Here is a 14,404-nt window from a genome sequence, read left to right on the forward strand (position 1 = left end):
GTTTTGTTCGGATCCATAATTCATCGAGGTTAATAATTGTAAAAAAAAAAAAAAAAATAAATAAAAATCTTAAGAAACTTTCTCAAGAATTAAACTTCAAAAATTTCTAAAACGCAAAAATACAATATCATTATATATCTTCCTTTACAACGAATCTTAATTCATGAAAATTAACTCAACCTTATAATGCAAACAAATCGGTACAATACGTTTTATGTTAAGTAAACTGTCATAAATGTCAAGGAAGATAACGTCCTAAATCAAGGATCAATTTTATCCTTATCCTACAATTTCGCACAGGTAATAGAATTATCTTTAAACTATCAATTTTACTTTAGTATCTTTATCCTACGGATCGAACAATTATACACAGGTCATGGAATTATCTTTGAACCATCAATTTTATGAATATCCTTGTCCTACGGATCGAACAATTTTATTACAGGATTATTTATATTATTTATAAACTCGTAGAATTATTTCTAAACTATCTAAGAGAACTAGGTAGAAGGTCTGTTTACTCGAATTAACCGGGGGTGAATTCGTGCATGTGGCACGAAAGAAACCATTGACGATGATTTACGATGTACAACGTATCGAGGGGAAAAAGTGAGTCAAGAGTCAACTGTTGGGAACAGTGTGGTTGAATTGAAACGGGATTCATGGAAACGCCAAGAAGATTCATAGTGACCTTTCATAATAGAAAATTATTCTTGATGTTTGTCAGACATTTTACAACAGAGTTGAATACATGCTCTATCGATAATTCAATGTTATTTTTTCTTTCTTTTTTTTTTTTTTTTTGCAAAATAAGAATTACTGCGTATATCAAGCGAATTCTTTATCAAGTTGTTGCACAACTTTGATTTACCATACAATTATAGAATAAACTTTTATTTTATAATTGTAAATAATTAAGAGGTCGAATTTGCAGAAAAATTTTATTTCCCGGCAATAATTCTTACGTGTAAAATATATTTGTAAAATTCAATTTGAAAAATTTCTTCCTTAGAGAGATTTTTTTTTTTTTTTAGATAAGAAGAAAAGTTAATTAAAACCACATCAGACACTGATTATTATGACAACGCATATCTATTAACGATTCATGATTATTAGAATTATTTAGATATTGATAATGATGTCATTATATTTTGTATATAATTAATATAAAACGAATTAAAATTTCTGAAAACGCATAAAAAGGAGAAGAAGAAGTAAAAAAAAATTTTTTATTTACCTTCGTCTTCTGCTTGAGGAATTTGGAGATCTTAGCGATGGGATTGGGAAACTTTGGTCTCGGCATTTTGACTAGTTTCTTTCGCCTTTGACGTAGAATTCGAATATCAATTTTTTCCGTCTTTTTTCCTTTGTCACTAAAATGTTCCGTTATAATTTTTCTCGTCGCGAAAAAAAAATAATTTACATTACATTGCTTTTACGTATTTCGCGTTTAAACACTGGTCTCACTGTAGTTCGATCGGCCACCGTCGCGTGAACCTTTCTAGAAACGAACGGATCAACCCGTGTTACGGAGCACGTTGAAAATATACGCGCGATCGTGTCGTCGAATTTTAACGCTGTATTATCGAAGACGATAATACAATGTATCTCTACTGATTCCAGACAAAAAAGAAAATTTCGTCGAAAAAAAGTTCTTTCGAATTTGAGGTTCGTCGATTCGATTTGCCAAAGTTTTTTCTTCGAAATAATTACTGTTTTATAGATAGATATTAACTTTCGATTGATTTCATAAATCGATCACTTGGTACAATGCACGCTTCACTTCTCGAAGACTGAAGCAACACTGTAGTATCGTGCTTTCGGGGTAAGTCTAATACCCTAAGAGAAAGGCGTGGTGGAGAGGGTACGGTAACAGTGCGCAGACCGGTTTGCGCAGCACGTGCTAACTGCGATGCGCGCGCTGTTTTATTCATTCAATTATATTTTAATGAAAATATATTTGATTTTTATATTTTTTAAGATATTTTATTATTTAATTTGAAGATATTTATTTTTTGTTGGACAAAAAGTAAGTGAAATATATCTCGTCGTTGTTCAATGATTATCTATGTAAAAGATTTAGATTATTTAAGAGCTTTTTTTTTTGTTTAAAAAATTCTATAATTGAAGGTTATTTGAACGATATTATATATCGTTATTAAAAATTCATATGGAATGACAAAAAAGATTGTTCCAAATGATAGAATGAATTTTAAATTATACATACATGATAAAATTATATTTATTTTTTATCGAATCAATTATATGAGCAAGAAAAATTTTAGGAATTAAATTTCAGGAATAATTGTAATATTTAAAGAAACCTGATTATTTTTAAAGATATGAATCTTTTAATAGTATACGCTATATGTTCAACGTGCATACTGTCACGTTCGTCTTCAGTATAATAAATATTCCTTTCGTGAAATACGATAATTTCTTCATTCAATTTTATTTTATCGTTTATTATCGTAATATTTTCCAATCTAACGGTACTTCAATTGAAGTCAATTCTTGAATTTTTAAAATTTTTTTTTTAGAAATTTAAAATTGATTTTCCTTCGAATAAAGATGTTCAATTGAAAAACGTAATAATTTTAAAGGAATGAAATTTTATAAAATCATTAACGGATTCAACTCATTCGCTTTTTTTCATTCCAGAAATCGAAAGAAATATAAATACGTATATAATATAAAGCAAATAATGAGATCATAACCGAATATATTCATTGTAATTTAACATCACGTGTGTTTTTTTGTGTCCTCAACTACATACGATGAGTCATTGAACCATATTACCAATATTTGTAACAAATGTTACAAGTTAATCTGCTTGTCGTAAATTTTACACGTGTTTTAATCCAATAAAATATAATCCACTCCTTAATCGTATTGCCTCGATACACCATGTGATAAATCCATTGTTATCGACAGCGTTAATTTTTGAATATTACGTCAAACGTGTATACTTTGAGGCATAAGGTGTGATCTTTGACACAAGTTGAATTATTAATCGAGTCTCGATGCAATGAAATCACGAGAAAACAATAATCATATTGTTTATTCCATTTTTTAAACGGCGTTGATAAAATATACACGCCGACTGCGTGTATTGCAAATTTATATAAATCGCACGGAAAATTACTTATGCTCCATGATATTTCGCACTTTTGTTATTAAATACATTATTAGAATACTCGTTCTAAAGATTTGTTTCAATAGCGATGACTTTTCACCTTTTTGCAACTACGATTTTATTTATTTATTTATTTATGAGGAAAAAAAACATAACAGAAAATTTCTCGTTTTCATTTATAAATTTCTTTTGAAATAAATAATTTTATATTATTAATATTTTTTAAATAATTATAAATATTATATACTGTAAATTGAAATTTACAGTACCACTTTGTGAACAATATTTTTCTTAACAAGTATTTGTAGGATTGATGATGAAACGACCTATAATATAATCTACTTTGCTGGTATACTCTGTGAATAATATGCGACAGTGAAGTGAAGAACAGAGAGAAAAAAAAAAAAAGTTTACAAGTCAAATTGTATCTCGAGATATATAATTTTTTTTCATTGAAAACTTAATGAGCGTGTTTCTCGCAAGATTTCTCGAGATGAAATAAATATCTATTAAAATATTATCAAAAACATATCTTGCAACGTCATATAATAAAATGATGTCTCGTACTGTCTATCTCACGAATTTGTTTAACGATCAAAATTTTGTAAATAATCTTTAAAGGAATTTCTCATACATGTTTCACACGTATTATATAGAATTATTCGAAAAGGAACGAAAAAAAAAAAAAATTATATACACATATAAACTATTAAGAAATACAAAAATATTTTGTAAAAATACTTGCAGGAAGGAAAAACAGAGAAAATTGGAAGGAAAGAAATGAATATTACGAGTGAAAAACAATGTCCATCGTATCCGGTAATATTGATAGCGCACAATTACGCGTGGGCCGAATAACAGATGCGCAAAACCGTTCGAAATAGAAACTCGTAGGAGAATATACCGTCCATAATAGCTATTTTAATATCCCATTAAATGCAAACTCGGCGATAAGAATCTTCATCATCGATCGACAGACGGAAAAAAAAAAAGAAAAAGGAAAAAAAAAACATAACAACAACAACGAAGAATAACAGAAAGAATGACAAAAATGAAACTCTTAATCTCTCATTTTTTATTCCATCAATGAACGTGTTTCGTTAATCTCTAAATCATGTATAAGAGAGAAAGAGAGAGAGAGAGAGAGAGAGAGAGAAAAGAAGAAATTAAATGACCACATTTCCCGAGGCTCGAGGCGCGTCTTTAAAGCGGACGGCATATGCAGATTACGGACGATTAATGGACGATCGTCAAACGTATCTGGTGTGCGTGGCTGGCAGGCAAACAAGATTTTTTTTCCATTTCATGGAAAATAACAGATAATCATGGTCAAATGTTTCCTGTGGCCTACGTGATCCTCTTAAATCACGTACACTAAATCCGAAGCAAAACGGATTTAAAGAGTAAAATTGTCCAAAAGTAACTGTACCGAAAATGAGTTATTTATTAACACGTGAATAACGATTTGTTCGATGACTAAGGGCATTGTAAAAAGGTCGTCGTAATTGCTTTCTTTCTTTTTAATTGCATTAAACAAATAATATAAACTTTTGTTACGAAATTTTTGTATACAAATTATTTTACGATTGATATCGATCGATCAAATATTAAAGATGGACGAATTATTCATTAAAGCAAATCTAAAGAGAAAAATGTAAGATTATCCACAGATTCTTATAATACGTCACGATTATTTAATATTAATATTGATGAACAAATTTATTAGTTACTTTTTCAATATTTGAACAATTTGTTAAAGAAAGAGCAAGAGTTCAAGTCACGGGATTTATGATGTTAGAAGGGGATAAACATTTTATCCTTGGAATGATTGCGATATTGAAATATTGAAATATTTCTTGCAGGGGGGGTGAGCAGCAGGTAAATAATGGAAGTTTTTAGAAATTTACTCTGGCAATCATCTTGATTATCTTGTTTATCCTTATTCATCGGTTCATTGTCAGTTGAGTTTTTCAAGCGATACGTTTAGATAACGTATGCAAAACATATGCGATTGAGAAAAAAGATTTAAAATTATAATTGGCATAATTCTCTTCACGTTGTGATATTATTAATCTATGATTTATACACACGAACGATTTGAATTTCATTCTTCCCTTATTAAGTTAATACAACTTTTAATTAAAAGTAATTATGTATTTTATAAAATCCAAGCGTTTTAAAAAATAATGAAATTACTATTGATACACATTTATAATATTAATATTAATTTCGAATCGAATATCAAAATTAGAAAGATATAAAAAGAGACAGAGAGAAAAATGATTTCAAATTTTTGATGATTTCAATCGATAATTAAAACAATCGATAAATAAATCTAGATCTACAATAATCTGAAATTCCGTCGAGAATTTTCTTAGAGAAGAAAAAAAAAATTCGATAAAGTGATTGTTAATTAACTTGGTTAAATTTTTATTAGCGAAATAAATCAGTTTCTAAAAATTCACTGTTATGCGAAACTGTATAAACATTATTTGATTAATCTTTGTACACAATTTCATGGATAACTTCTGGATAATGTATAATGGTCCATAAGTTATCGAATATTTGTTAATTTTAAACATAATATAAGTTATTGAAATAAATTTATGAATTTAAAATAGATTCATTATCTTTACAACGATCTATACTTTTCTCGATCAAATATTTTTCTATACGTGTCTTTCGTGCAAATATATTTATATATTTTTCTAAAATTTTTTTTCCAATCCACTTATTTTTATAATTAATTAGTTATACCCCTACTATTTACAAATTTAAAAAAAAATATTACTATTACCTAACCTTGCTTAAAAATCGATTATAACATTCGATCCTATCCCAAATATATAAATTCTAAATAATATAATAAATAATTTTCCAACTCATCCATTCACAAAACGTAAAACATTTTGAATTTCGAATATATATATTCAAATTTTGAACGATTCTTGTCTCATTCGCGGATAATTATAGCAACAGAAATCGTGCATCGTGCGAGGATCAAGTACGAGAAACCGCTGAGAAAAGTTACTAGAAACTCCAAAATGGCGAGCAACAGATGGAAACTGAACGTTTCAACGAGCACATTGTTTATAAGCATCACTGTCTCCAGTGATACGTTACAAGCGCTGGCGCCGTACACTTCTTCTCCGTTCATTCGGAGCAATTTTAGCAAAAGCATCAAAGGGGCCAATGGAACGAAGAAGATGGAATGTTGGCACAGGGCCGAGAGGCGAAGGTTACGCGTTTCCTCCATGCGTCCTCGGTCCATGATGTGAAACGAGGCGAGGACGGAAACGTCGGCTCGCTTTGCTTGTTTTCGAAAACGGCTATGGAAAATTTCTGACCGCTAGAGAGTACATCTGTTGCTCGCGTGTTCTTCTACGTCGATTCCAGCTTTATGCAATCCCTCCTCGTATTTTGCAACTCTGACGCGGCGATCGATCGATCGATCGATCGAGATTCGTGCAAATTTCTCTTCGAGGTGGAAAAGACGAAGAACGTAGAAACGACAATGAAATTGAATTGTATCGTATTGTTGTTCGTTAATCGCAGTCATTGATACGTGGTGAGTCATCGAGATGGATATATTGATTGTATGTCGAATGTGTTTTCTTTGCAGCGAGTAGAAATCGCAGAATCGTGAGAGGAGATTTTTCTCTCTTTTTTTTTTGTTTTATTTTTCTTACTCAATTATTATATCAAAATGTTATCATGGAGAAATAACATTGTCAATAACGGCAATCGTATCAAATGTCACGTGTGTGTTTATTGCAATGTTAAACTGGGAATTATGTGGGTACGGTTGAATGAACAATAATTTTAGCCAGGCCGTACGATTACTATTCATAAAAATACGATAAACGAGGCGTGATACGCGTGATTGATGGAGAACATCGACCTCCTGCCAGGACCACCCACAACTCAATCTTCACTGGAAAAAGAAGTAGATGTGTAATAATTCTTGAAGATTCTTCGTGAAATACATATTTACGATTCCAAAATCCAGAATTTCTATTTTTAGAGGGGAGAATGATTGAACGAGTAAACACACAGTTATATTGAATGATAAATTTTCTCCCCTCGAAGTTTCAAAGTTTTTGGAAATCTAAAATTTTTCTTCAATTTAGACGCATCAATTTTATATACGAACGTAATTACACGACCCGTTTTCATTTCCATTGTCACTGACGTCAACGGATTCTCCTCACCACGTTGAAAATAATCTTGGCACATTTGCAATTCTTTATAATATTTCTTTTTTTTTATCTTTACGATAGCTTAACAGAAAGAAAGAAAAAAAAATAAATAAAAAGTAGAAAATTCGAACGAGCTCCAATTACTTTTAACTGACCAGTTAAATATAACCTCTGCTCGTTCGTTAATTAATGGAAAAAATGATAATTACGAGAAAGAGAGATAAAGAAATCGTGGCAGCAACAAAATTATTCTCAATACAATGTATGTTTCTTACAACATACTGATAAAGTCACTTGTTTACTTTCAATCCAACTCGTGAAAAAATTGTCGATAAACTGCTCCCTAACTAATTCGACAAATTCATCGAAAATAGGCAGCAAATTGCCATTAGTTTTCGAAAATAGCGATTGATTCACACACAGCCACGGCTATTGTGACCGATCCAAAATCATTCACGACCGATGAACGTCTCTATTTGGCAAACGATACCGAGGAGCGGAAGAAGTGACGTGGACGAACCGTGAACGCGACCTTCCGGAAATAAATCGGTCACCGAGCAGCATCATCCGAGAAATATTCTCTTTCATATTGACTTTGCCCCGGAACGGAGGATCATCTATGAAGATGATCGAGTTTCTCAGCTTAGACGTGAGAAATCGTGGATTATTTTTAAACCTACATTTGGTTACAAGCATACGTTTCTGATGCAAAGATTTTCGAGAGAGAGCGATCTTTCGATGATAAAAATTTTGCAAATTACAATCAATAAGTCTCTTAGCTTAGGCATGAGAAATCGTGGATTATTTTTAAACGTAAATTTGATTACATGTTTTTCGAGAGAGAGCGATCCTTCGATCGATAATAAAAATTTTGTAAATTATAATCAATAAGTTTCTTAGCTTAGGCGTGAAAAATCGTGGATTATTTTTAAACGTAAATTTGGTTACAAGCTTTTCGAGAGAGAGCGATCTTTCAATGATAAAAATTTTATAAATTATTATTACTCAATAAGTTTCTTACTTTAGAAGTGAAAAATCGTGGATTATTTTTAAACGTAAATTTGGTTACAAGCATATGTTTCTGATGCAAAGATCTTCGAGAGTGATCCTTCGATGATAAAAATTTTGTAAATTATTATTACTCAATAAGTCTTTTAGCTTAGGCATGAAAAATCGTGGATTATTTTTAAACGTAAATTTGATTACAAGATTTTCAAGAGAGAGCGATCCTTCGATGATAAAAATTTTGTAAATTATTATTACTCAATAAGTTTCTTACTTTAGACGAAAAATCGTGGATTATTTTTAAACATAAATTTGGTTACAAGCTTTTCGAGAGAGAGCGATCCTTCGATGATAAAAATTTTGTAAATTATACTCAATAAGTCTCTTAGCTTAAGCGTGAGAAATCGTGGATTATTTTTAAACAAATATTTAGTTACAAGCATACGTTTCTGATGCAAAGATCTTCGAGAGAGAGCGATTCTTCGACGATAAAAATTTTGTAAATTATAATCAACGATACAATATAAATTGTTCGAGTACAACGTTTCCATTTCTTTCTCGAAACGGATCCGGCGCAGTGTTTATGGTGGCGAAGCCGTGTGTTATGGCTGGGAACCGTGATCGGTGTAAAAAACCAGATCGACGAGAGAGGAGAGGAGACAACGAGCGGAATCCGGGGAGAGGGCGAGCGTTTAATATTCGAGCGACACAGAGGTATTTCAGCCCGAGAGGGCGTTGGACCGACATTCTAAATACAGAAGGGAATGTTAAACGCTATTTGGACGGCGATTAAAACCGCTTTGGAACCGTGGCCGGGCCGAAGGGTTCAAGAACGATGATGAAGAAACTATTTCTGTCCCGGCTGTGTAGTATATCATCGATATAATCCAAGTCGGTTTCGAGATAGTTTCATTCGGTCTCAAATAGATCGATAGATTTGAAATCGATCTTGTACTTTCTCAGTACTTGACTCTCTCTAAAGATTGGTGGATAAAAATATCGAGTGGGGTTATATTAATAAGTCTATCGCCGTTCCTTTAATCCCTTACAGTCTCCATCCAGAACCTCTGCAAGTCTAAAATAAGAATCCCTCGTCTCGAATTCTTTCAAAAAAAAGTATAATACAAATAATTTGAAATTACAATACGAAACAATGTATAAAACATTTTAAACCACATTATTATTCCAGTTTCTTGGACGATCTAAATTAATCCAACGATTAAATTATTATACAACCTATCATTTTTCGTTTACTTCCTTATTATTATTAATTATTAAATTTCCATATCCAAAAAAAAATATAACATTCAATGTATTCCCCCATCGATGGAGGCATCGATGCGTTGCAGGAAATCATTTGAAAAATTACATTTCGAAAATTATCGAGGCGATCGTACGAAGCGGCAAAGCGTATTGGTGAACAATCGCAGAGAGAAAGAGAGAGAGAGGAAAAGGAAACGCTGAAACGTGGGCTAGGCGTTAACATCGCGTGACAATGGTGCACCGAGTATATACCCGAGGGTGTGACGTGGTGTAAGATAGAAGATAGTGCGTTTTCGTAAGTCAAACATCGAGCAATCTGGGTGGCTATTGTATATCAAAACGATCGAGAACGGAGGATGGATCTGGGGAGAGAGAATCGGAATACCTCCGGGTCCTGGTTCTGCTCGGAATCCGCCGATGTGCTCGACGTCTTCAGGATGCTGTACAGCTTTACGTAGGGGGCCTTGATCAGCTGTTAGCCAATATAATCGGCCGTTTTTAGCGCTTTCTTTAGCCTGCATTTCCACCTGGATTTCCCCCTCCATCCCCGCATCGATCATGATCGTGAACAATTTTTTTTTACTTCGAGCTCGAACTTTAACTTTTTTTTAAAAATCTTTGGAGAAAAATTAGCTTCTCGAAAAGGCGAGATTTCTTTCGAGAAAGGAAATATTATTTTTTAAAAATGGAATATTTTAGAGAATTATTCGATAATTTTTCGAAGAATATCGATGCAAGGATCGAGAGTTCACTGGAAGTACTAACGCTAATTTTCTCTTGCTTCAGAGAAATGAAAAAGGAAAAAAAAAAATCGGCCAGAAAAAAGAAAAAAAGGAGACATATAGGTGGATCGATGGATGAGGATTCGTCGATTGTGACGATGATATCTATGATCACTGTGCTCTGAAAGTGAAAGAGGAAATGAAGAAGACTGAAAAGCTGTGCGCAATCGGGCAACCAATCGATAAACACGCGATGATGAGGAAAAAGAAAAGAAAACGAACGAAAGGAAGGAAGCGAACGAACGAAAAGCCGAAGAGAAGAATGCTCGAACGTGTTAACTGCGTTAACACGAGCTGACTAAACCAAACTGTGATTACAAATCGCTCGTCGACAACGATGGATTCATGAGGTGCGTCGAACCTGGATGGTGCGTATGAGGCGAACGTTCGTAAAGAAATAGCGAGATGAATGGCAAAGGAAATTATTCAAATTATTGCAAGAATGCAAGATGATTAAACAGGAATTAAATCAAATATGCGTTTCGATATGATGAGTATCGATTTCGATGATTGATTACACACGTAATCACGCTGAACGATCAACTTTGTTACAATCAATACAACAAATGTGTTATTCAAAATGGAGTTCTGCGTACAGTAGTGCCCAGAACTTAACTGCCGTTTCTTCTTTTTAACCTGCTTAATTGTTAGAGATGAATCAATCCTGAGAATCGAAATTTCAGATTTGAGACACGTGTGTCTATGGAATGCATCGTGAAAAAAAAAGAAAAATATAAACTGATGTATTGGAACAGTTATTCGGGCATTATTGTAATAAGTTGAAGATCATTTTTAATTATTACGAGCCATGGTTTTATTTTATTGCTCGCAATATAATGGAAATGATGGGGTTTTTAAATGAGAGTTTACAAAGTATGTTAAATCAGGTAATGCGATTCTTTTTTTTTTATAACTATATAGAAACATCCGTTACTTCGGTTGTACGATATTAAAGCAATGATAAGAAAATAGGGTAGAAAAAATTATTCAGATATTATTACGATTATTAAGTGAAATAAATTGTAGGTGAATCATCGTGATAATCACTGTTTACATGTTATTTCTCATTTTTTTTTTTTTTTACCTATATTTCTCTACCGACAACTTTTTTCTTTTCCATCGACAAAAAAATCTCATTACTAATTCACGACTTAACATACGATTCCCAATCGTGAAAAATCATTCGTCGAAGAATAAATCGAGTTCAGCGTGCCAACGTAGAGAAAAAATTGTTGATGATCGCTTGATTGAAAATTTCCGCAAAGAAAAACAATTTCGAAGATAAAAATATATAAAAAATAGATAGATAATAATAATAATAAAACGCTCACCTCCCATGATTCTCTCGTCAGCTCGGATATCTCGTCGCTGTCTTGGCGAGATTTCCCTTCCTCCGTGGCTCCTTCCCCCGCTTTCCCAGCCTCGTGCACGCCCGACAATTCGGGCGACAGATCCGTGTCGGTGTCCAACAGGATGTACCCACGTTCCCGCCAATAATTCTCGTCGAGCTCTCCATAAAGCGAGGGCACCCACGCATGGATGAACCTGTAGAGGTCGTCCACCCTGCAGGAACAACAGGAATAACATCGCCTCGCGTTAATCCAAGTCGCAGAATTACGGTCTTCTTTTTTTTCTCCCCCCTCCTCGCCAATAATCGCATGTCTTTTATCGAGCAAATATAGAAAAATTACGAATCGACTCGTATCGCTTCGATAACGATAATCGTTTTTACGTAACATCGATTCCTTGCCTTGCATTGTTTCCGATACACTGTTCTGTTATGTCTGATTTAAATTTAACGTGGCACGAGGTAATAGGAATGGAGTTTTATGGGTTATGTTATTTATGGGAAACGTTGGGAATTAATATCGAGATTTCGGTGGTTTTGATAACGACGATGTTTCCTTTTCTTCTCTTCTTTTGTTATTGTACCACAGAATATCGAACTTTAATGTTTTCGAATAAACAACAAGTTGTGGTACGTTAATCGAATACGTGTAAATGATGATAAGTTGTAGAAATAACTTGTAATAAACTAAGTTTACGAGTGTTATTTATTAGAATTAGGAAATAATAATAATTTCGAATAAACTTTTGATTAAAATTTTTTTCTAATGAACCTGTGTTTTCCAACTTTAATCTGATGATGATTTATTTCAAATTCTTTTCAAATCGATATATATATATAAAAGCGTTATACACGTTTTCAGCCATTCGAAATTTCAGATTTAAAAGAATGCATTGAACGAGAATATAAAGAAAAGTCTCTTTTGTCAAACTACCTTCGATTGACGAACGGTATAACGTTCTGCACAGCGTTCGTCACACTCTGGTTGTACACGAAATTCATCACGTTGCCGACACTGCTCAATGTCCAATTCATTTTGCCGCCTCGTCAGGTATCGTAACACGTTCACCACCACGTTCGTGCACCTCTATCAAGATCGAATTGACTTTCTCTAACCGATATACCACTTGCGCTTCAAACGTCGACGACCATGCAAGGTCGTTTCCTATTTCCTCTCTAACAACACTTCGTTCCCCTTTCTGAATCTTGCAAAATATTACGCAATCTTTGTTTACCTCGATTAATATTTTTCACTTACTTTGAAGCACTCAACTATTATCGTTTCGAATTTATTTTAGAATCGGAAAAAAGAAGAGTCCGTGATTTACGTAACGATGACCCCGTAGAAACACACTCGAATTTGTTTAAAACTTTATATTCTGATTATTATAATATTCGTGTCACGCGAATTTTCAACATAAATTTGAAAAACACGCTGAAAATTTTATTCTCCTTTCGAATTTATTTTTTAAGATCAAGTAGTTTATTACTAGAATCGAATACAAAGCGTCCGTGATGCAACTGATGTTGACCCCGTGGAAACACTTGTCAAAGTCGATTGACTACGAAACGATGTTTAAACTTTACAAGTTAATATTTCTATTCGCACGATTTTTAAATATTTTGTGTATCACGAATAAAAATTCTTTAGAATTTATTTTAAATTCAACAGGCTACGAAACAATACGAAACGTGATGCAACCGATGAGGACCCTTGAGAGACACTTGTTAAAATTGTGTTGGTAGACTGCATAAGAATTAGACGAGTGAATCATTCGGGAATTATGTATATTCATTATAATTACCTGTGATGACGTAAACTACTGTGCAAACTACTGTGAAATTTTAATTTTTTTTTCTTTTCTTTTTTTTTTTTTTTTTTTTACGAGAGTCAAATGTTTGCAATATTTAATATTATAGAATATTATAGATTATAAAAAATTAAGATATTTCTTGCAAAATATAAAAATCGAAATAGAACACAACTTTTTTTGATTAGTTTAAATTTAACTTCGAGCACGAAAATACATTATCTACTCGACTCGATTGTTCGCCTCACGATAATTCCTATCATTGTCACCTGTTATCGTTCTTTTTTTAATGGCACATAACAACTTTATTATAATAATAATCATTTAGACAGATGACAAAGACTAATAAAAATAGCAATAAATAATAAACAAAATAGTAATAGATATTTGAAATTAAACATTGTATTAAAAAATAAATAGCTTATTATCAAAGTGTACTTGTTATAAAAAAAAAAAAAAATTGATAGCGATTATGGAAAAATTTTATTTTAAAACTCATAGTTTCTCTTTTTATATATATTTTCCAACACAATATTATCAAATTACTATTATTCCAATACAAAATTAATTATTACTTATTATTCCTTTAACAAATTCACCAAAAAAAAAAAAAAAATAAACACTTCCTTTTTACAAATTTTATTCTACACGAAAAACTATGAAATTCAGACGTTCCTCCTTCTAATTAAAAAACAAACTATTCCATTAAAAAAGAAAATCTTAGAACTCTTAATTTCTTCTTCGATCTTCTATTTAAAAGAGAATCGCACGAGTTTACAAATTATTCGGTTCATTTCCGATTATAACTCACGTAATGCCTTCCTTCTCTACTGTCTTTCGAAACGAATCTAAACGAATTA

At 32.3% G+C, this 14,404-nt stretch overlaps 1 protein-coding gene across 2 annotated transcripts in view; it reads right to left on the bottom strand.

The window, feature by feature from the left end:
- Window positions 1-13,565, bottom strand: part of LOC409882 (TLD domain-containing protein 2) — a 29,957-nt gene extending 16,392 nt beyond the window's left edge. The window contains exons 1-3 of one of the 2 annotated variants that reach the window (XM_016912172.2): window positions 12,668-13,565; window positions 11,717-11,948; window positions 9,989-10,075 (exon numbers count right to left, since the gene is read on the bottom strand). In XM_016912172.2, the coding sequence (XP_016767661.2) occupies window positions 9,989-10,075; window positions 11,717-11,948; window positions 12,668-12,768 (420 nt within the window). In that variant the 5' untranslated portion in view covers window positions 12,769-13,565. Of the gene's footprint in view, window positions 1-1,237; window positions 1,804-9,988; window positions 10,076-11,716; window positions 11,949-12,667 lie in introns of those variants that run through there. The other variant, XM_016912173.2, reaches the window with a different exon arrangement.
- Window positions 13,566-14,404: the final 839 nt, after the last annotated feature.

This window comes from Apis mellifera, linkage group LG5 (genome assembly GCF_003254395.2).
Source record: "Apis mellifera strain DH4 linkage group LG5, Amel_HAv3.1, whole genome shotgun sequence".
Taxonomy (NCBI): Eukaryota; Metazoa; Arthropoda; class Insecta; order Hymenoptera; family Apidae; genus Apis; species Apis mellifera.